This window comes from Amblyomma maculatum, chromosome 6 (genome assembly GCF_055883805.1).
Source record: "Amblyomma maculatum isolate TAMU_Amacu chromosome 6, ASM5588380v1, whole genome shotgun sequence".
Taxonomy (NCBI): Eukaryota; Metazoa; Arthropoda; class Arachnida; order Ixodida; family Ixodidae; genus Amblyomma; species Amblyomma maculatum.
In genome coordinates, this window is record NC_139349.1 from 12714026 (window position 1) to 12738325 (window position 24300).

The 24300-nt window shown below is 45.7% G+C and overlaps 1 protein-coding gene across 2 annotated transcripts in view; it reads right to left on the minus strand.

The window, feature by feature from the left end:
- Cbs (Cystathionine beta-synthase) overlaps positions 1 to 24300 on the minus strand; it is a 70787-nt gene that overhangs the window by 9686 nt on the left and 36801 nt on the right. The window contains exons 1-7 of one of the 2 annotated variants that reach the window (XM_084606088.1): positions 23618 to 23769; positions 14172 to 14310; positions 12126 to 12232; positions 10030 to 10164; positions 8738 to 8952; positions 4716 to 4877; positions 1564 to 1689 (exon numbers count right to left, since the gene is read on the minus strand). In XM_084606088.1, the coding sequence (XP_084462214.1) occupies positions 1564 to 1689; positions 4716 to 4877; positions 8738 to 8952; positions 10030 to 10164; positions 12126 to 12232; positions 14172 to 14310; positions 23618 to 23639 (906 nt within the window). In that variant the 5' untranslated portion in view covers positions 23640 to 23769. Of the gene's footprint in view, positions 1 to 1563; positions 1690 to 4715; positions 4878 to 8737; positions 8953 to 10029; positions 10165 to 12125; positions 12233 to 14171; positions 14311 to 23617; positions 23770 to 24300 lie in introns of those variants that run through there. The other variant, XM_084606087.1, reaches the window with a different exon arrangement.

A 24300-nucleotide genomic window follows, 5' to 3' on the forward strand; every position in this document is an offset into this window, starting at 1 on the left:
GATTATGACAGTTATACTGCAAGAGAAGCTGTTCCAGCCATTTGCAGCTAGAAGTCCTGTTCGAACAGCTTGCCAAGAAGCGACACTATTCTCTTCGCTAGGGGACGCGGTAAGTAGGTCTTGTTGGCAGCGCATCGTGAGACACAGGAAGACAAGGTTGCAAAACGAAAAAAAAAAAAAAAAACAAAAAAAAAACAGGAGGACCATGGTCGCATGTTGCCTTTTGCACGTCTCTTCGTTCGTGTCTCGTCTAGTCGTACAACGCGCTTCATGATGGATTCTCCCAGTACGTAGAGGAAGGAAACGATTAATCATAACGGCGCGACGCCCGCGGTACGTCCACTTTCCGCATGGGGAAAAGTGGACCCTCATCGTAGACGACTACGTGGTCGGCAAAAACAGGCCACTAGGTTTGTTGGCGCTCTGTCAAGTTTCGCGACAGGCGAAGTCGCCCAGCCGAGACAGTGCAGTCTACACGACGGTGGGACCACTTTTCACGCCTGCCGCGCACATACTTCCGTTTTCCCGCGGCCGGGAACTTACCGCTCATAACGCCTTACGTTCGAAGATGTTGTTCGAAATAGTTCTGTGACGCTTTCAGCGAAAGCGGCATTGAGTTCAAATGGAGCTTCCCATATAGAGAGGCGAGGGGACGATATTAGCCTTACAGTGATTATTTCAGACAAAAGGAGGTTCACGTCCTCCTTACTTTACCATACCTCGGAGGTATATTACAGGGTAGTGAAAGCAATCATTACGGTGCAGCAACGGTTAAAGCGGAGATGTGGCCATAAACTCTGGAAGCTGTTCCATTTTAACATCATTGTCCTTGTTCCAACCATGAATCTTCAAGTTCCTGCAGAGCTCAGATACAAAAGAAAAAGAAGAAGAAGCCGGCGGAGCGATCCCTGGATTCTCTCGTGGGAAGCGAGTAAGGAACCTCGTAGCTATTGCAGTGGCTGATCAGACTGCGTGTTTTATTGCCACTCTCGCGCGTTGTGCTTTGCGTGTGCTCGTCATCATCTAGTTCCGTCTGTCCACAACGGATTCAAATACCCGGCTATGGCATTGCTTTCTTGAGGTTTGTTAAGTGTGAGAGACGCCTTGACCAATTTACTTCGCCCGCCCTCGATGTTGGCTTTGCGCAATTCGAAAACTGAGTAGCCATGTTCAAATCCAATTTGGCTACCACCTAAAATACTCGGTCTATCCCCGTATTTTTAGTGGCCCACTCCCAAAATTAGGTCGCAAAGTCCTTAAATGCGGATGGACATTCGAGATTTGGTCACTTTCACGCGATATTACGTTGGCTGGCGGAGTCAAATCGTGTGTTATATTCTGTCGTATTTTCCGCACAAAGTGTAAAGTTATGTTTATTTCGGCTGCAATGTACGCAGCGTCAAGCGCCTTATCATGCAAGACATCGTTGAAAATCGTTTTCATGGGAATTCAACAAAGTCAAGAGCACATGTTCACTTATCTTGGATTCCCTAGTTGCATATGCTGCGCCGGAAAAACAAGAATTCTACGCGAAACACCACTGCGGTAGAGGAGAGCTCTTACACTTCTGTCGAGAACCGTGGGCACGAAGTCGTAGCCGATGCCTTCAACCTCGTACATCGTCACAGATGGATCGTTGGGTTCAGCGTCAATGGCCAGCTCCGAACCATGCGGGTCAACGCCCACGATCTGCAACAACACATTTGGGAAATAAAATGACGTCGTCAATTCAAACCTTTGATGCGCATTAGTTCGTTACGAAGGCATTGCAGACAATCGAGCAGCTTGAATTTTAAGAATAACATGCTCTGCCGAGAGCTTCCTTGCATAAAACGGGCATGAACGCTATAAAACACGTACAGAAAGCGTCAATTCCAATAGTCATTATTATACGCACCCGGCTGCAGTTGGAAGTAACCTCAGTAGCAGCAAACACACACTAGCGCCGATTGAATAATGCATGAGGTTGAGCCAAGTCGCCACCTTGCGGCGTAGCGACAAACCTTACTCAGTGTTTATGCGCGCTCGCGTCGTCTGCTAGCCAGCAGTGTTTACGTGAGCGCGTACGGCCTGGTGTTTAGCCTTTGTTTCGCGATTGCGATCTGCTTTTATTCACCTCTCTGCCTGTTACGAAAGAAACATGAGCAGGCTATCATCCCATGCTACAAAAATGAATAATTACCCTTATCGAGTATGTCATGTTGCATACTAACGTCCTTCCTCGGTTTTCGGAGCTTTAGATTATTTTTCGCGCGGCGTCTGAAACACAGCAATGATGTCGTTAGGCGCCATGTGAAAGGAATGCCAACCGGTCGCCGAAATCAATTAAGCTTAATGCAACTACCCAGAAATTGCGTACTCTTATTTCTGTTTGGAATCTGTCAGCTACTGAAGCCTGAGCCAACCTGAACATTGTTGCCGAGCAGAATGCAGACTGAAAGCTACTTCTGTAACTTCTGTACGTACGATGAAGTTGTTCGAGTGCCTTTTTCTCACCATTGTCATCAGTTTGGTAAAATAGCCATTCGGTTAAGTGTTTTCCTTTTTTTCCGTGCAATGCCCTGGTTTCTGAAGAGCGGAGTAAAACACAACGAAACTTCTTCAGAACCTCGGCTATAACGAAGTAATTTGAATTTCATGCAATAGATGGCGCTATAAAAAGGGGGGGGGGGGGGGGGGGCTCCCCCCTGGGAGCTCACAGGGGTTGCTGCTCACGGCCCTATGGCCTCCGTCGTTTGCGGCGGTGTCTTGTTTGCAACCGGTCTTTGTACTTGTGCAGGCGGTCATTGTACCCGCCGCGGCTTCAGTGGTGGACGACGGCGACGGCTGCTGCGGCGCGCGTCTCTCTCTCCCTCACATTTTTTCTGTAAATTCTTCTCTGTCCATATCAGGCAGCGGAGGTGGCTCAGCTATAGAGCCAGTCAGCAGGTGGCACGTGCATTTTTTTTATTTCTTCCAACAGTCGCAACAACTCACCCAGAAGTGGTGAGCGATGGACGCGGAGGCTGTACCTTTGAAATACGTGCGTCTATACCGTCGCCGCGGAGCACTGTCTAACGATCTTGAGCAGCGGATGCTTCCAAGAACTCCTTGCGAGTGAACCGAAAATCTAAGCGAGCTAACGCTCTTGATCATACGCTTGCGGCGGTCGAGCTATTTTATGTACAACACCGTCGAGAAAAAAAAAATGAAATAACTGTGCCAAAAACCCAATAAAATATTCCTTTGTTCTGTCGTAACGTCTGACTGTTCAGTACTTCTGTGGTACTTTTCTTTTTGTACTTCTGTAGTTCCTCTTTTCCGAATAAAGCACACTTTTCTGCTGGGATGTTACTACAGAAGTGCAGCAGCCCAACATTGTGATGTTGGTACAGTAATTTATTTTAACAAAAGTGCACATCCCTGGTGACAGCTCATACCACCGTAGCCGCCATCTCGCAAAATATGCATTCTACATACCACAAAGAGCGCCGCCAGGAAGAGTTCGGGCCCTTAGCAAAGCAATGAAACAAATCCGGAAACCAGATATACTGACGCAGCAAGATACCCACGTAGGAAAGTCTACTTCCTTAGAGTCATGTATTCAACATTTACAGAAACGACCTCTGCAGCAATTCCCACAAAAGAAACCGACGCAGCAGAAGAGGCTGCGATTGCATTTGCCCTCTTGACGTGCAATGAATATGCGATAATACTAAGTGATACGCAGTCTGCGTGCAGGAATTAGAAAAATTGAAGTTTTCAACATCCTTCTTCGCACCACAGCACGCCACCTCCCAGACTCTCACATCATATGGACTCCTGGAAGGAAACGAGACCGCTGTCGCCTCAGCCCAAGGATACGCTAACCAGGCACCGCTACGAGAGGTATTTCAGAGAACCCAAGATGTGCCCAGATATATACTGACATACTCCTGTATTATAGACTTGAGAAAAGACAATATACCCCCTCCCCCTCACCCAAAATTAACCAAAGAAGAGGCAGTCACCCAGTGAAAAATACAAATCAATTGTCATATACACGTACCTTCCTACACAGGATATTACCCACCACCTACAAATGTGCAATACACATCCCGAAACGTGCGAAACACCCTACAGCATATATGATGGAATGCAAGGGACCATGGGGTAACATAACCACCAGGGAGAGCCCCAGCCTAGATGTCCAGTGTAGTCTCGCCAACTGGACTAGGGACAAGGCTCGGGTCCACGGCTTCCCGGACTGAGGAAGCTGCCCACCTGGGGTGAATATTTCACTCCTGCTCTCAATAAAAATTTCTCTCTCTCACATGAAATATATACTGTCATAAACCGCACAGAAATCCTATTGTAACAACAAATCATTTTCTGTAGTTTTCTTCCGAATGGGAATAAACGAAATGAAAAGAAATTGGCGGGGCTTTGCTTTTTGCTCTTTTATACCTAGCCTGGTTTCTCTGCCTGGCTTCTCTACTGAACCGATCTCTTAGTAGGTGCGTCCGGCCACTATGACCACGTGATTTGAGAGAACGAGTCACGTGATCAGGCGAGCTGCGAGACCCGGCGCGACGTGCGAAGCTGCAGCGGTTGGCACAGCTGTGGCAAGTCACGGGGTATGAAGTCAGGTCATTCCTCCAAATTAGAGGTCACGGCGCAACGTTCATGACCATGAAGGTTGCAGCTCGGACAGTAATAGGAGCGTACATATTTGAAAAGCGTGATGTCCCACTCACCTTGACGTTGGGCAGGCGTTCTTTGAGTTTTCGCGCAACGCCCGTGGCGGTGCCGCCGGTGCCTGCGCCCATGACCACCATGTCTAAGTGGCCGCCACACTGCTCCAGGATCTCCTCCGCTGTTGTGTCGTAGTGCGCTAGCGGATTGCCCGGGTTGCGGTACTGCGGCGTGGCACGCATTGGTCAAACTCTTAGTATCTCAGCATGAGAAAAATCCTGCGTCCGTAGCAAGGGTCAAAGAAGAAGCGCAGAGTGGACACATGCGCGATGTTGCCAACAAAGCTTACAAAGAGGCTAGTCGGTGAGACAGAGGAATGATACAAGTCCACTTACTAAAATCGATAGGACAAGGCGACATGAACATGGAGGGCCGAAATGAAGTTCGCGTTGTGTTCATTATATGACACCCAAGGACATGCTAAACACGGAGGATGCCAAACACGGGTTAAATATGCCTATTTCGTAGGGGCAAAGTTTACGCATCAGATCATTTAGCAATTTTTTTTAATTGGGGGAGCAAAAGAAACAAGACCAATCTAAAATTGCAGTTTTTCCAGAAGCTAAACTAAGATAAAAAAGGAAAAAGTGCCTTTCTCTACATTTTCTCTAATTTCCTCAATAAATGCAACGCGCAAAATAAACGTCAGGTAATCTTCGAACGAGGTTAATTGATTGACCGTATAATGCTAGAAGCACGCTTGCTTAAACCAACTTGTCAAAATGTAATGCATGGTATATTGAGCGCTAGCCCTATAATTTCATGCGTGATATGGAGCGCCCGATTAGGATCGAAGGCATTCGCATGTCGGCAGCATATCATGCCTTGTAGACTAATTCTTGTGTATACAGGCGCCCATTTTAGAAGCAAAACATTCACACAACTTATTTCAACCGACACACACACACACACACACACACACACACACACACACACACACACACACACACACACACACACACACACACACACACACACACACACACACACACACACACACACACACACACACACACACACACACACACACACACACACACACACACACACACACACACACACACACACACACACACACACACACACACACACACACACACACACACACACACACACACACACACACACACACACACACACACACACACACACACACACACACACACACACACAGCCTGCCAGCCAAATTGGAGCGTCCAATGAGCGGGCGCGCCAAGCCCCAACAACGTCCTAGGGGAGGTTTGAGAGAACTCCCTTTCTGCCGTGGATACCTAAACCGCGCCGCAAGGGAAGGCAGGGAAAGGAGGAAGGTAGGAAAAAGAAAAAAAAAAGAGAACGAGGTGCCGTAGTGGAAGGGCTACGAGTAACAGCATATACAACATACGTAAAGAGCGGACACTCGAGCCGTTTTGCGGCCGAGTGATTAAAGGTCTGACCACCCGCTAGGCGGCGTAGCGATGTTCGCTTCCATTTCGCCTCAAAGGCAGACATGTTATCATGCATACATAGGGAAGCGTCCCGTTTTCATATATACGTTAAAGCGGCGCCGGTCATGTGCCGCCGGGTATGCCCACTCACCTCGCTTTTCAACGTGTTTCGTTTTTGCGGTAAATTGTTTTCTTTTGTTAATTTTCGGGGCAGCTTGGGGTTGCAGCTTGGGTCAATGCAAAGAACCATATTACGCCACGTGGGGATTACTGTGGAACAATGTTTGCGCATTCCTCCAATGCGGGTGGCCGCAGTGGTCCCAAATGTTTTTTTGACCTTCGGCTATGCATGCGAGAAGTGACGCTTCGCTCCAAAAGTTTTCCTTAATTTATAGGCTCTATCTAAAGCTATTAAATTTGTTTCGAATACTCGCAAAGACCACCTCTTGTAATTCTTGCATTAGAATATTATCACAGTAGCATTTGTAGGACCCTTTATGCCCCATCTACTTTCACGATAGGCACGAGTAGTCTAAATCTACAAGCGAGACGAACCAGTCCGACCAATGTTACTGTTCGAACAGCTAAAAGACTTGACATATAGTGCAGAGTCGTCGATGAATACTGTGCTCTGGATGAGCAGGGCTGCGATCAAAACGTAAGAACAAAGACAGGGACCAATTTGTATCTCTATTAAGACCCGGCATAGTGTCAATGTGAGACGCGAGAGAGGCAACTTCTTGTTACCATAAAGCTAGTCTTGCGAAACTGACTGCAACGATTTCGGTACACCGGTACACTTGAAAAAAAAAAAAAAGAGTGAACCAGTAAAATATTGATAGCGTTCGTTATTGGTTAGCGGAGTAATGCAACTTTCTGCGGGTCATTGGTTTCTTGATGACAGCGTGGCGTAGAAATAGTCGCACGTTAGCAAATTAATGCTAAATTCAGAGACACATTGCACATACTCAGTGCAGTTAGAACTATAAGGGATGCTTATTACGCGCAACACGCGGTAGTTTTGTTACGCACTCGATCGCACCATTGCGTCGTTGCTAGCATCCGGCACTGACACATTCCACTGTCAGCTCGTGACCCCTCAATCGCACTGCCCGTTCGGGGTGCTTTCCGGTACTAACAGGAAGGCCTGGCAGAATGGCTCGGTGACTGGTCTCTTGAGCGCGCGTCGACCAGCTGTATTACACGAGGGACAAAGCCGCGTAAAAAAAAAAAGAAAAAAGTATACGCTCCGTTACTTGAGTTTGAAACAACGGGCGACAGAGAGGGATGATGGTTACCGACAGTGACAGAAAAGCGCTTGCTCCATCCAGTTCAGTGGTTTTAGCAATGGCTCTTTGAACCCTGTTTTGAAAGGATGTATTTTCTATCACTCACAAAATGTACGGTCACCCATCCAACTATGATGGGGCACGAGGCGGACTTGTGGACAACTCTTAGAGAGAGCGCTTAGATAGATGAGGGGCTGAAATTATATATTTGAACGGTAAAGAAAATGGCAGTGTGCTCCACCTCATACACATTTCTTTGGTCCTGCAGCTAAAGCTACGCCACAGAGGTGAGGCCTTCCGCATGCGATCTGTTCTTAACGGGTTCACGGACGGATATCAGTGGCAGAGTACACAGGCAATGAAGGTGACGGATCACGCCTGCACACTCTGCATATCCATGTTAAGCTGTTTGCCCGTTTTGAGTACCTGAGCTCACTCGTGGACAATATTCTAGGCGAAGCAGCAGCGATCATGCGTCCAGGCTATTACGTGTGACATTTTAGTCTTGAATTTAAGCCTCGCACGGCTTTAAACGCAACGAGCTGTGACCCCTAAATATTATTGCGAAGACACAGTTCACGTGTCCTGGCGCGGGTAATTCAAATAGTTCTTTCATACGGTATCATCGGTCAAACCAGGTTAAACCGCTGACAATTTTAATGCCTAAGTAATAGTTTACGCGATCAAACCTAACCATTAATGTTATGACTTGCATATGCAGAACTTAAACGAAAACAAAAAGAAAACATGTCGGAGTGGGGCGGAACCGAGCCCAGGATTACGTCGTGGGGAATTGGGTACAGAGCCTTGCAACTATCTCCGTGCAGAGTGCAACACTCTTGCGCTGTGCATTGCAAAATCAGCGTCTCCATGAACTCCCATCTATGCGCACAAGCGTTCACACATCCTGTAGATACTTGGTTTAAGTTCGTCAAACCTCTACCATTTTCTTCCTAATACCTAGGAGGTCGTTGTTTCCACTTGTTGCAGAACCGTCGAACGTAACGTATAGTGAGGTCAATATTGTGCTGTTTAAAAAGGTTAACTTGCGAGTAATTGTTCGTCATACGCGATTATTCGTCACCCGAGCCCCGTAAATTAGTATTAATCACTTGAACCCCAGTTAATTAATGTTTGCGTCAGGTATCTTCACGCGTTCAGTGCTTAATGCCGAGGCAGGTGTCCAAGCTTCATGAGTTAGAGCACCGCTCACTGAGGTTTGTGAGACTAAATACGCTCCCCTTGACGCTCTCGCATGCGCTCAACTTAGCCGCGGAATGGGTAAAGGAAGGAAAAGCGGTAACCCACCTGGTCCAGAATTACGGCGTTCGGGATTTCACGGCAGAGACTGAAGGCGACCGAGATGTGCGACTCGGGAGAATCGTAGCGCGCACTGGTGGGCGTGCGCACGATTTCGGCTCCGAGAGCCCGCAGCACGTCCACTTTCTCGCGGCTCATCTTCTCCGGCAGCACAATGATGCAGCGGTATCCCCGGATTGCGGCGGCCATCGCCAGCCCGATGCCTGCGGCGCGTGCGAGGAGGGAGGCACGTGTCATGTCAGCCCTGCGCTCGGAAATGTGCAGTGCGCGATTTACGCGGGGGCATGCACTCACCATTAGATCATTCCTCCAAACAATAATGCACCTTTTGACTAGCCGCACTTATTGTCGGTCAACATGATAAAAAAACGACCTAGTAAAAATAGCCACATTCTGGCACACGCACCTTTAGAAAGCACCCTTCCGTCCTTTCGTAGGTAAACGACGGGTTTTAACATCTTGATGCGATGCACTTGGTACGTGGGACGCCGACCCAGCGCTTATATAGTGTTTGACGAGAACAAGTCTATGGCCAGTGTTTTCGGTTAAAAACGTTTGGCACCAATCTCAGCAAGCTCAGATAAAAAAAAGAGTCCTCTAATGTATCGCTTCCCACCAGGCTACAACAATCCATCGACCCTAATTCCCTGACAAACTTTTAGAGGAGAATAAAAATACATTTACTGGACCTAAATTAATTTACTGCCTATGGGGCACTGAATTGAATCAAGGCCTTCGACACGATCTTTCGTAAAGCTTAGACTAGTCACGCAAAACGTACATCGCGGTCATTGTTGCTAACTGGCGACATATCGATTTCCGAACTATTAGCAATGCTAGCAAATTTTTCGATACCTGTTTTTGAATGTGAGCATATCAGCTGTCATAATGTGGAGTTTTTTTTTTTTTGCTTTTTTTTTGTTTTTTCATGTGATCCTTTAATACGTCGGGCATAAAGGACCTAAATAATTAATCCGAAAAGCTGACAGATGCTTAAGAAGTCGGTTCAGTGTGCTCCGTACGAAGCACTGGTGTGCTTGGACAGTGGAGAAAAAAACAGCGTTTTCTGTGGGCAGACTACAAGAAACTGCCTTTATTGTTCGGAGACCGGCATGTGTCTATTTTAACGCTGATTTTTTCATGAGTAGCACGCGGGTCAGACATGGTGGAGAAGAGTTGCGCATGGAAGCCGACTGATGACCAGAGTGACAAAGCTACTCATAAGCGAAGGAAACGATAGAAAAACATCACACTAGCTGCCGTCAGACGGAGATTTTTACCGGTATTTCCCGAGGTCGGTTCGATGATGACGGAGCCTGGCTTGAGAACTCCATCTCGCTCAGCTTCCTCCACCATTCGAAGCCCTATACGATCCTTGATGCTGCCCCCAGGGTTGAAGAATTCACATTTAGCCACTGGATATTGGAAGAAAGCAGAATAAAGGATTAACACTTTGCACATTGATTCGCATATTCAGGCGACAAGCATATTTTTACTTGGTAGTGGCAATGCTGTAGAGGACAAACAAAGGGACAAGCCTCAACACGAAGAAAAAAAAAACTTTCTTTGGCTAACTTGCACCCACAAAACAACTGCGCGAATTGGCGGCGGCGATTTACGAATGCCCGTTGCAATCAGGGGTCAATTTAAAGTCGCCGCAGAAACATCTAGATCAAGCAGCCAATAATACTGGAATACTCTAGAAAATTACAGAAACACTTGTCTTTGCCTGCAATCATCCCAACTTAATCTCGGTTCTACAAAGAAAGCGATGAAGGCGCGTTTCATGATATCAAGCGAGAACACACGGCACAAAATCGGTCCGTGCGCAGCAATCGCAGTGACAAATCCGCATGCCGGCGGCTGTTGAAAGACAACAGATTTGAATTATTCGCGTCAGTATAGAGTTTCCTCATAGCAAAACAAGTGGTACGCAATTGTTATGTGAATTCAGTATGTGAATTGTGTTGTGTGTGTTATGTGAAGTGCGTCCGAGTGCGTGCGTATGTGTCCTATGCGTAGATGACATAAAATAACTTAAATAAAACGTTCCTGATGTCGGCACGATCTCCATTCCCCTAAAAAGGCTTTACAGAATACAGCTTGCTTGTGCTTCCTTTTCCCAGAAAGCCTGACACCTAGCTTTTAATTCACTACACACTAACTTTACACAATCCTTTTGTGGCAGGTTCTCATGTTTTATTTTCATGGTTCTTGCTTGTACCGCACCCGTCTGCTCTCTCGTTACCCTTAATCTGTACAAGTCTAAGGACCCAGCAGAATATTATATTATGTTTTGGGGACTTTATCTCTACTACGTTGTGTATTACGCTGGCAGTCAGTGGCTTTTTTTTTTGCTATTTTTTGATATTTTAATTTCTTATTTTTTCCACAGCAGTATAAACAGCATAACACTCTGCAGTGAGAATCGATGCACAATAAGGTAGTCTTGTTATTTTTTTTCGTTTAATCTTGCACTATTGCACTTCCAACATAGTCATTATGTTTTGTACCATGTATGTAATTTGTACATGTTTCTTTCAGTGCCAGATATTCTTGCAAATGTGCCCATGTGGAGTATGCATATTTTGAAACTGCGTTAGCGTGAGGTCAAAAACCGCGGGGAGACAGCACCATGGAGGGAGTGGGTCGTATTTTGTGACAATACAGGGTATTCAATTCGTTATATGCATAACCTGGCATTGTTCTTCAAAACGCAGCAGTAGTGGTTTTATTGCCCCAGGCTTGTTATTGAAGATTGTTCTGGATGCACCTCGTGAACTATGGAATAACAAAGGTGCTTTGGCCGTGAACGGACTTTAAGGACGTATGTGCATGTTAGTGCTGTTCTTCGATTCTCTAAGGCAGGCTCATTTGTTTCCCCATGGAGAATTACTATTAGGGATGTCCTGTAAGCACCGGATGACAACCGCAGACTGAGATCATGGATAGGATCCAGTCGTTTCAGATAGAACGGTCTTGTCGAGTCGTATATTATCCATCCATAGTCTAACTTAGAGCGAACGAGAGGACGACAGATATGCAGTAGATATGCCCCGTTAGATCCCGAACGTTTTCGAGATTATAGTTTCAGGACGCCGAGGACCTGGGAAGCTTTTTCTTTAGGTTGTTTACGTAAGGTAAAGTTTATTTTTTAAAATCAAAGGTGATGCCTAAAAAATTATGTTCTTTCTGTTTGAGTGGTAGTGCGGTTTGGTTGAGATATAGTGTGGGATCGGCATGCAGGCAAAACGACCTAGCGTCTTTTTTTTCTTTTCGCTTACAAAGTTGGACGTCGCATCACGCTATCACAGTGGCTGTGTTAGCGCTTTTCACTCTTCCGTTTCGCAACCGGGGAAAAGGATGAAGTACTCACATAACTCGCACTCCAGGCCGTACTCTTTGCTTATATTGTTGATGCGAACCATTGGTGTTTCGCCAATGTGGGTGAGGATGTCAGGGTATATCTTTGGTTTCGGTGATCTGCGGCATTAAAAACACAACATCAAAGTGAGACAGGCCCTTTGACAATACCCAGAACTGCGGCGCAATGTTAGACAAACACATAGAAAGAAACAACACAGGAGCACACTACCAACCGTAATACAAACCCGAACCCGAACTTTCTCTTTCACACCAAGCCACACTCCTCCTCTACTACCAAGCACATCACACTCACACACCTTTTCTGTCCTTTGACAAGAATTCATAGAAAGTGTGGATATGAAGCACATGAGCTGTGCACCGTGAAGTAAGATCTCTTACGGAATTTTTTGAGATGATGCCATGCTTTTCTATTTCATTGCTCCGTTGTGATGTCTGTAAGCGTTACAAGAATTAGAACGTCACACAGAAAACCAGCGTCAGTTTTCCAGACTTTCTTAAGGGTTGGATGATTACGTTTACTAATATGGCAGCAATGGGAATGAGATACACCTACACGTAATTACACTCTTAATCTGGCTCCACATAGTTTCCAGTTATAAGTGGAACCAGATTAAGAGTGTAGTTTATGCCGGCGCTTTACAAGGTGGCCTAAGCCACGTATTCAATACTTGTGTAAACGATTCTCAGACTGCTGTAGGGAGTCCCACACTTATTAGTGAAAGAGGTTATGCAAATTGCTGGCAACAGCTTGGGACTGCTGATATATATATATATATATATATATATATATATATATATATATATATATATATATATTCATTGTAGTTTATCGCAAATCCTCCATGTAGCAACGTCCTGTGAGTCGCCGTACAAAAGCTCTGGGTACACTCCTATCCGGCAAGCTGCGGCTTTGGAGTGTTTGCGACCCATATTACACGGGCAAACCAGGCAAGCTGAAGGAATTGCCGGTGCACAAGGTGTACTCGGTTGTATTTCGAGATTTCGATCGCCACTGTAAATATCAAGTATACGGTCTAATTTTGCCTGATATCCAAAAAAGAAGCTTTTAGCACGTATGACTACCCCTCGCTACGAAGCGACAAGGAAAAGGCACGCGTCAATTTATTTTGTGTAATTCTTTTTTAAGTAACACTCGTGTCCATACGAAAAAAAAAAAAACGGCGGCTTATACAAAATAATGACAGGACATACACGGAACAGAGGTGGACAAAATCACCGTGTCTATGTCCTGCGGTCATATTTTGTGGTGGTTTTCCCACACGAAGATGAACGACCACAGCGCCCAAAAACAAGTTCTGGCACTGTGTCTAGATTGTCGCGAATAAGGCACCGCTTAATGTTCTTTCCTTCGCCAGAAACTGAGATGTTAGCTTAAGATAAGTCTATACTGAAGGCAGTATTTTCTTTTTAGCGGGCTATTTTATTTTAGATAGATCTTGCGTCTAATGGGCCATAATGTTTACGAGCTTCACAAAAAAGATGAGAATTCAAATTTGACTCATACTCTAATGGCAGCATATTTGCGGCCAGCAAGTGGTGCGGAAAACCTTCGCTGTTTTCTCTCAAGGTCACAGAGGTATGGAAATGAGGGTCCTGCTGCAATATACGCGTGAGAGAACAACAAAAATCAACAAAAACGCAGTGATATATCTAATTGTGACTTTGCACGATAAAGGTAGAAATCTAGCATCGTAATTATTTTTAGATTTATAGTAACTCAAGAGGAAGCAGAAAATAGAGCCACTTTCTATCGGTGAGATACGAACCCACAACGCCTGCATACTGCCTACTGCGCTCCACTGAGCTAAGGCGCGCGGCAGTTGTCCATATTCACCTTCCACTATCGAGTGCATTTGGCGCACAGTCTATGCGTAAAGGTGTTCGTAATGATATCTCAGAGTATAATGATAATGCAGAGTCATAATGTGGCGCTCATTCTCCTTTGAGACTTCTAAGCGAGATAATGGTTTGGGGAAGAACCACCTCGCCGTCCGCGGCTATGCACACCGCCTACCTGGTTACATGCCGATGCGGAGACTCTTCATTCGGCTGGCCCAGCTTCCATGTGCACACGCTGTCCTTGTCGGGAAAGACGATGGATTCAGAGTCGTGCGTGCAGTACTTGGTCCATGGAATCCTCGGTGAGCAGTCACCTGCGCCGAAAAGAAAAGCATGCTCTGCCCCACTGATAGCAACTGGGATGCCCTTCACACTGGGTACACTTCGAGGAGATATTCATTGTACAGAATATGAAACTGTTGTAATGACAATTGCTTCTGCAGGACAGCACTCGATATTGGCGATTTATCTTTAGCATCCTTGGTACTGATATAGCAGACTACTTTTGGTAACGGCGGTCAGAGTATGTGCCCATTTCAAATCAGCATGTAGTAATTCATACCGTACTTGACTACCTTGTACAAATATTTATGATGATGCACATTGTAACGATTCTGGCGGCTGGTGTGTTGAGAACAAAAGTAGCGCGGCGCCTTTATTTTAGCTGAATAGCCCAAACACCTATATTAAGAGGGACGTCTTTCTGTTCTCGAACAAGCCTTCACAGTCCCAACAAAATCTGCTTTTTTTTTTACGTAATTAACGTGGCTTTCTCAACTGAAACACTTTTGATATTTTGAATTGGAGTTCTATTCTGCACACCAGCACACAGTTTAGGAAAAAGGCATCACACACTGGATTGGCACTAGCAAGCAAAACAAAAAAAAAAAAAAAAAAAAAAATGCGCGCACACTTGCGGTCAGTGCCTTGTGAGCACGGAGAACTAGTGAGAGGATCAGGTTTTTCGGGTCAGCTAGAAGGCTCGATCAAGTCTCGTAAAAATAATGCTATTCTCTTTTTCAAGACGTTGCTACATGGTATATATGAGTCTGCAGAGGTAGTCTGCCAACTTTCTTTTCTGCTATATCTGAGCTCCAATATCAGCGGGTGGCGCATTCGCCATTAGAAAACTGATCAGTCAGCTTCGACCTACTCCACCTTCTCGTCCGTGCACCTTTAAAGCAGCTCGACATGAACAAACATTACTCACTTCGAATGAGTACAGCTTCCTCTAAATTCACGCGAGTGGCCTCTGAATATGTAGTGCAGGCAGATTAACATTTCTTAGAGGATTATCTCCCGCAAATGTTTAACTTTCAACGAGGGCGCTGTTATACACGTTCTCAAGTTCGTATTTTGATAAACAAGACTGCTCGTACAGCAACAACCTAAAGTTGAGCGCCTTATTCAGTCTAGCGCATAAAGATTCAGCAGCGAAGTTTGCGAGAAGTGGGCAGCCGGGGGAATAAATTTATTCTTCATCGTATTGAATTGAGGCTCAGTCACATGCAAAGAGTACTAGCGAGCATGCGAAGAGTTTTCGCACGCGACGCATGGCAGCAAGGCCGCTTAAATTTTATATGCCCGCTGTAAATGCGGTGAAAACGCGTCCATAAAACGCTAAAGTAAGTTATGAATGAGCAATGATTTCGAATTAAGAAGAACAGTCGACTTTGTCGACTGGCTAAGAAGAGATGCGAACAGAATCGTCCACGTACGTTTATGCATTCACAAATGGTGAATACGAGCACGGTTAACTTTTAAAGGGAAGCTGAAACGTTTTTCGCACAAAAATAAGATAAAAATAAGAAATAAGATGAGTTCAGTGTGGCATTTTATAGTTTTTTGTCCGCTGAACAAGGCTATCATGTATAAAAATTACAGAAACAACCGCAAACGGCAGTTTTTACAAGAAAACGAGCACCAGTAGTTCCGCTTTCCAAGTAAACTTTGCTGTTCTCGGTAATTGGCCGGGCCAAACATGACGTTATTCGCGGTATGCCAGGCCAGTGGTGTTGCTGCGTGTGCGTCGCTTCAGGTGACTTGACACCTCGATTTGAAATGTTGATTATTTGAACAATGTAAAACACCCTGGACACTTACCGTACGCGTTCGAGCAACCAGCAGTTCCCCCTTACGAAATGAGGGCGGCCTCATTTCGAATCTATGAGGGTTTTCCCATAAAAACCCACATTTAGGTTGAATTGCCCTCAAGTATCCGACAAGTGACCCTTGTGGCCTGGATGCAGAAATGTGGAGCAACGTATATGGAACCCATGCAGCAGGAACAGGGGCAAGCCGAAATGGGGCTTGCCCACTTTTTCCCCATCGAGGACCAATGCAGGATTTATGATGGTTGCCCCAGCCCCATTTGCCTACATCGTACCTAATGGGGCCCCACATTATTCATTACCTGGGTCCCGGCAGCGAAGAGGGTGTGCCCGCTTCACGTTTTTAACAAGCGATTTCGTCTAATCTTATCGACAGAATTCAGAAAAAATTGACACACCTGACTAATAAAGCCCCCTTTTTTTTTCCAACCACCGACTTTTACGCAATTTGAAAACCGTTTCAGTTCTCTTTAACAGAAATTTGAAAATTCGGAGTGGTCGAGAAATAATTGCACTGCAAAGAGTCGTCGCGCGCACACGCCACAGCGCTCACTCAGAAAGCGTCTGGCTTTCATGTCATCTCACTTAAAAATGCATGCATCAAAGATAATCGAAGAATCGCTGTAACGTGACTTTTAGGGGATTTACAAGAGCTTCTTGACGGGAAGGAGCATTGATAACAACCCGTGCCGCGTCAGTCGTTGATAAGCAGCATGCTGCACGTGGCGTTGCCGTCTGATTCAGGGACGCCGTTGTGACTGCTCTAACAAAGACCGCAAAGATAAAAACTCGTACAAAAAAAAAAAAACGAAATTCATTATCTTTTGTTTTACAAAATACAGCGCCGAGTGTCTGTTCAACGAGCGCATTTGTAAACTTTTGTTTTCAGGGAGGTAAGATTAATTATCCTATATGGATACTTTGTAGGTGTCAGGAATGTGAGTGAACGAGACGCATTGCTAATCTACATGGTTTCCCGAACTGAAGAGTACTAAGCATAGTATAGTCTAGACAATTAGAATTCTTTAGCATATCGTGTAGGCCGTGCTACCTCCAGCACACTACTGTTGTGTTGTGTTGTGTTTTATGGCGCATAAGCAACTCAGGCTATCATGCGCCAAACACAAGGTATATTATGTTTTTTTTTTTTTTTTTTTTTAGAAGGAATGAAGTGTTAAGATATCATAGCTTGTTCAGGAAAGATGTTTCTTCTAAGAAACTAAGAACACATGAAATGTCTACAATTGCATTCTCTCCTAGGAGAAGTGATGGATGGAATGGTATCTGTTTGGTGTAAAATTAAGTGAAATGCTTTTTCTGTAGCTTTTCGAGTTTTTTACATGAAATTAAAATGTGGTTTATAGTCAGTCCATGTCCACAGTCTTCACATATGGGTTCATCTTCTTTTTTGAGAATGAAACTATGAGTAAGATGCGTGTGTCCTATTCGAAGGCGACATAATATTACCTCCATGAAGCGTTTCTGGTGACTGCATGACTTCCATTCTTCGACAACTGGTTTCACGACGTGTAGTTTGTTGTTTATTTCATTTTTCCATGAGGCTTGCCATTTTTCCAAAACATCTTTGCGTGGTACATTTACTTTTTCTATTTTTGCTTTTCGGGCAGCTGCTGCACATTCTGTAAAGCCCGCTTACTGTAAGTGCGCACGCGCCGACCGGTCTCGACGCAGTAAGCGCGCGTGTAGCTGGCATGAATCTGGCACATTCAGTCAGTGCTCGCGCACTAGTGGTGGGTGTGCTTACGGTACACCGGTAACGGTAAAAGGGTACACGGTATGCTAAAGGTGTATTATCGTACCTGCGAGTTGTGCGTTAAGAGGTTGGAGAAGCGAGAGCGCAAGTTTATTACTAATATTTCTAGCGCAACAACAACGGCACACAGAAAAAGAAACGACAGGACATGCGCTACTTGCAACAATTTATTGAAGCTGAAACAACAGCCGCTTATATAGCCATTAAAAAGCGGGGGAAGGAAAAAAAGAGAACAAAAAGGAGAAAAAAATGTGCGCGCGATCAAAAATAAGGCACCAGAAGGGACATGCGTGAACAATGGTATCTAAAACATATCTAAAAAAGGAACCCGGCCTAGAACTCCTACGAAACGTGTCCTGAATTTTTTCAGAGACAATGACCTTCGACTCATACAGGCTGTTTGTCGCCGTGCCGGTGGGTACGTTCGGCGAAAAAGCAGGTGAAGCCATTCACCTGAATTTCAAGGCTACAAAGTTGAAGCCAGGAAAGGTAAAAACTCGAGCTATTACCTTATGTGAACAGCTTGATTTGCTAAAGCTCACGTGCCACAGCTAAAGCTCACGTGCCAAGCTGTAAGTGCCACAACTTGGCTGTATTTTTCACTGCGAAAACGCATAAAGAACTGGTTCCGTTTAGGTGCATTGTTAGTGAACGAGGTGCCTGGCAAAATAATGTTAGCCGGTACCTCTTGAAGCAGCTGAATACTTTGGTTGTAGGTGATCCATTTGCTGTAAGGAATAGCCTTGAAATTATCGAATTCTTGCGTGACAACAAGTCACTATAGGTATATATTTTCAATAGATATTGTTGACCTCTTCTACTCCATTCCGCAGCGGGAGTTGTTGGCAGCCGTCTTGAACTGTATCGAAATGAACGGCCCAGTTGCTTTCCAGAATGCAGCCGGGATTTCTGTGGACAACTTTATGGCTCTATTAGAATTTTATTTATGTTCCACGACTGTCTTATTTGAGAACCAAGCTTTTGTTCAAAAGAATGGAATATGTATTGGTTCATGTGTGGCACAGCTGTGTAACATTTTTCTTGCGGGTATTGAAAAAACACTGTCGGGTGCTTTTCATGGGGGCACAGTGCTCAAGACCTTTAGGTATGTCGACGACTTTTTAATTGTTTTAAGGAAATGCTCACCCTTGACCTACCCGCAGATTGAGGAGGAAATTTCAACTGATTTTAAACATCACTCATCTTGTTTGGATTTTACCTATGAACACGACAAGGGAAACAGTTTGCAGTTTTTAGATATTGACATTAGAATTACTGACGAAGGTGCCTGCTGGATGTATTGTCCTCGTGCCTGTAAGGATTTGTTGCCGTTCGGTTCTACACATTCGAAAACGGTCAAGAGCGCCATCGCCACAATGTGCCTCGAATCTTCCCTCAAAAAATCGTGTCACAAAGCGCAGCAAAGCTTCGACGTACAGATCCTTAAGCTTAAACAGGCTGGTTTTCCTGCGGTTTTAAGCTCAGTCACCGAGACGTTACTCAAAAAGGTTAAAAAAGAAAGAAAAAGACACAAGGACGAAGGCAAAGCAGCAGGAAATAAAGTTAAGCCGGTGGTAATTCCTTATTCACATAAAGTTGCCCCATAATCTGAAGCATGTGGCTGTGAAGTACGGAGTCCCCGTCGTCTTTTCTGCCCCCCAGGAAGCTCACATCATTATGTAGAAGGATCATTTCTGAAAGCAATAGCAAGAAAGTATGTGAAACTAAACATGCTAACCCTTTTGTGGAATGTGCTGTGGGGGTTGTATATAGCATGCCGCTGACTTGTGGAAATATTTACATCGGACAAACGGGCCGGTGCATTAATGAGCGTTTAAGAGAGCATAAACTATCGCCCAAGAACGGAACAGGCTCGAATCTACCACTTCACTGCAAGGAATGCGGGAAAGAAGATAAAAGGAGTTGCGAAGCCAGACTTGAAGATACAAGAATCGTCTGCAAAAGCAAAGACACAGTTGCACGCGAACTGATTGAGGCCCACAAAATCGTAAAGAGTGGGAGTGTTTGCGATAGCACTCCCTCAATCATGATATGCAAAAAAGAGCAAGTTTTTAGATATGTTTTAGATACCATTGTTCACGCATGTCCCTTCTGGTGCCTTATTTGTGATCGCGCGCGCTATAGTCCTGACCAGAGAATTAAGTGAGTCCTGAAAGGAGTCACTTTCAGCAATATCGAAACGGTCGAAACCACTGTGATAAAGGCTGCAGACGAGGTTCCCGGCGACGCCTTCCAGTATGCGTACAGTGCATGGAAGAGCCGCTGGAAAAAATGTGTAAATGCCAAAGGTGACTACTTCACGGAGTTTTAACCGTCTGTAACAATATTTTAAATAATTTTGTTTCGACCGATAAAATTGCATTACTTTCCGGACACGCCCCAATGCGTCAGCTTTTGCGTCTCGGAGTATCTTTTGGAAGGCGAAATGTTGCAGACCTGAGCACTGCAATCGTGTATGCTTTCGTACAAATGACTTAATTTGTCGTTTGAGCTAGCGAAGAAAGGACTGCAGGCTTCCAAAAGAGAGGCTTTAGACAAATGTTCTTAACTGCACCCTAATTGGCCCCCAGAACCCAAATGTTAGCACTCATGACCGTATTAACTATGTGCAATTCAAGTAATTTAATTTATTGTCTATTTGCAACGTTACAACTTTCCTGCTGGAGAAGTTTACCCGAGCAGTAATTTCGCACCAGACATAACTAATTACTTCCAGAATTACTTTCCATAAATATGCATCATTTCACCCCCCCCCCCCCCCCCCCCCCCCCCCCCCATTGTATAAAACGATTTGCAAAACAGGCTACCAACCGCTTTCCCTCTTTATTTCCCTTTCACCAGTGCTCGAACCGCTACAGACCCCACTCCGATAGACCCAGACTTTAAGTACTGAGCACACGTGAACGACAGCCACCTTGACGATGTGAAAAGGAAAAGCTATGTAGCTTCTGGTTCTGGGTGCGCTCGGGAACACGCGGACACACACAGTTGTTTAGAGTTTTGTGGTACGCAGCTTAGGCGGTCATCTGGCAAACACAAGGTTTAATGTTAGGGCATGATGGAAGACAGTGTCCTTTCTTCTAATATTACAATCGCTATAGATGCCGGAACGAATCAACACAGGAAAGTTTCTACATGTGAATTTTGTCCTAAGGGTAACCTACCGTGGAAGGGGATGTGTGCAGCAAACGTTGTGAAAAATACCTTTCCTCAGCATCTGAAGTTTCGTAGGCTCAAGTAAGATGTTTTATTCTCCTGCAACTGAAGCAAAACCTTTCTTGAGAGAAAGGTGATATAACTGTCACTGGATTTTCCGCTTGCTCGCTTGGAAAACATGAAATCGAGAAAAAGTGTGTTTCGTCCTTTCGATGAACTGCCAATTCATATAGTCTGGCCTCTTTTCTCAGGGCGATCGGTGCATGGATGGAAGGGGTGAAGGGGTAGAGGGGGAGAGCCATAAATTACATCGCTCGGCCATGGTGCCAGCTACCTATATGGAGCCCAATGGCTGAACGGGCAAGGAACTTAAGAAAGTGCCCTGGGCCCACTCCAGTTGTACACAATTACTAATGCATCCAAATAAGGCGGAAATACGGCGTGGGTCAAGATTTCCTCCGGTCGAGTCAGCTCCGTGATTGCTATCATCTGAGGCCAAGGTATTCTGTTGCCTCTGCAGAAGGACATTGGAGGGTACAGCTCATCCGCGTCATCTGCATGTTACATCATTGTTATCTTGCAGATACCCCCATAGGCGTATCTACATCTTGCGATTTTTGTATTGTGTACCCGAGGTAGAAAAAGTTTTTGTGCGAAACGAGGTATTGCTCTGAACTGGATCAGAACAGTGCCTATTCACCATGGCAGATGTTCATTCTTTAAAGCAATAGCAAATTTTCGATGCCATTATTTAGTGATGCTGCTTTCCCCATTTTAGAAAACTGCGGGCTCTTCAATGCGCATCGACATCGCACAGCACACGCACGTTTTTGTGTTTGTCCTACCAAAATCCACCCGACAAAACAGGATTCGAACAAACGACCATGAGATCGAAAGCCGAATGCCAACACTACTGAACCCACTCGGCTGGTGGCAACTTCATAACAAGTGCTTAATCGCTCCAGTACGGCTGAAACTTGTGCCCGATTGATTGCCTGATAGTGCGGTAAAGTAGCGCCATAAACATCTAGACTTCAATAAATATTGATTTTTAGGTGACGTTGATGGCGGGACAAAAGGATCCTAAAGTGAAGGCGTCCGGTCTTTCACGTTTAGATAAAGAAAATAATATTCCTGTCATCTGATATAATTAAAATGATCACTGGTAACTCCTAGCACCGGTTTCACACTGCCCTTGCAAACACTTCAGAGGAAGGTGGTTCAGTTCTGATTGCATTGTACGCAGTAAGAACAGCTGCGCAGTGATCATACAAGCACTTAAAGGAACAGCGGTTCACCCTTCATTGTGCGCAGCCTGAAGTCTGCATCCTTCGAATAGACATCCTAATCGCGAGGGAACAATAGCGGACTTCACGAGCAGTTGGTGTCGCGACTGTCGAGGTTTACTGCATAACGGCAGCGTTGTACTCACAGGTTCAAGCCCTATCCGTGGTCCCACAATAATACGTTTACATTAAAATGACGCGGAGATTTTAACGCCTGCCTCTTGCAAAATTCGCCACATGAACTGATGTATATTTTTCAGAAAGACGCATTGTTAGTCCATGCGTACAGGTGAGGCAATGTGCATTATAACGCGCGCGAAGCCGTTACAACTATACCGCGCCTTTAGGCGTCAACACGCCGCGAAAAATGTGAGAGAATATTTTACAAGTTGAGTCAATCGTACTCGCTCCATTCAACGGAGCCTAAAGTATTACGCAGGGAGGCATGAAACATTACAATGCGCGTTCACTGCACCGCTTCATCACTGCATTGCAGGCGCCAGGATTAGGGCGCACATGCTGCTTGACGTGGTGTCATCGCCGTGCAAAGAATCTATGGAACAATAAGGTTTCCTTACATTCCCCTGCTTTCTAGTCCTGTCTACAACAGCGTCGGTATATCGTTTCAAGTATTTTCTAGGCTGTGGAGCGACGCAAAGCCATCAGCGCACCAGTCGAGAGCGCCAGGCTCGAGCAGAGCAATGAACACGATATCTCGTCTTGGTTGCTAGTTTTCAGTGGCAACTCTTGCGGAGAAGAGCCGCCGTGAAACCCGACGAGCGGCGAACACAAGCGCCGGTATCTTACACAAACGCAAAGGCCAGATTCTGCTCCCGGGTGTACTGACGCCTTCCAGTTCGCTCTCAACTTCGCTGACGAGTACACGCGTAACAAGTTAGCCAGCACAACCTGAAATAGTAAAAAAAAACACCTCTCGACCGAACTGAGCACGCCCCCGAGCCCAATGTCGTTGGACTGATTTTCGACCACTGTTGCCGCATTTCACAAGATGCGAGGTACAGAAGACGCAGTTGTGCTGTGCGATGTCAACGAATATCCCCATATGGTCGAAATTAATCCAGAGCCCTCTACTGCCATTCATTTTCCACTTTTATGCTATACATCTACCACAGGCTTCCCCACTGCCCGTTTCTTCAGTGGGCGCCACGATGGGTGAAGTGTGCGCGTTACTACCCCAAGCTCAAATTAGTAGCGGAACAGCTGCTACAACGCTGCCGTTAGTCCCTACGGTGCGAGCACGGTGGGCACTCACCCTTGGGCTGGACCGGAGCCATGGCTATCCACACTGCACTGACGCGGCGGTGACGATAACTGGCAGAGTGGCGCGACGACGTCTGCGGAGGCGTCGCAGTGCTTGCGCGGGAGCCGATAGAGTTATAGCGGCTATCGGGCCGCCGATAGGCCAGTTGGCCCGCTTTACGCAGACGGAATGCGGAAAGCCAAGTGTTCGGTCGATTATCTGAAGCGAGCGATCACTTTCGAAAGGCCGTTTAGAGAACGGCCGATAAAGAACGCAAATACCAAAGCAAAGTAAAGGAAAATCTCCGCTCGAAACTGGTACTCGAGCCAGAAATACGCTCCTTGGCATTTCCCTGTGGATGTCGCTGGACGAAAGTTAATGGTGCAACCCCGCCGTGTTGGTGCAGGACGCTCGATTACAGTGCTCAAAGGTGCGGGAGCGAATCTTGGCCGCGGTGGCCGCTTTTCGATGGAGTAGAAAAACTAGGCGCCCGCGTGCTGTGCGATGTCAGTGCATGCATGTTAAAGAACCACCGTTGATCGAAATTTTCCGCAGCCCTCCACTACGGCGTTTCTCATAGCTTGAGTCGCTTTAGGACGTTAAACCCCATAAACAAAGCAAAACTAAAGCAACAGTTGGCCCCCCAAGTTGCTATTTAGGTAAGTGTGGACCTCGATTCCCTCATTGCCGGCATC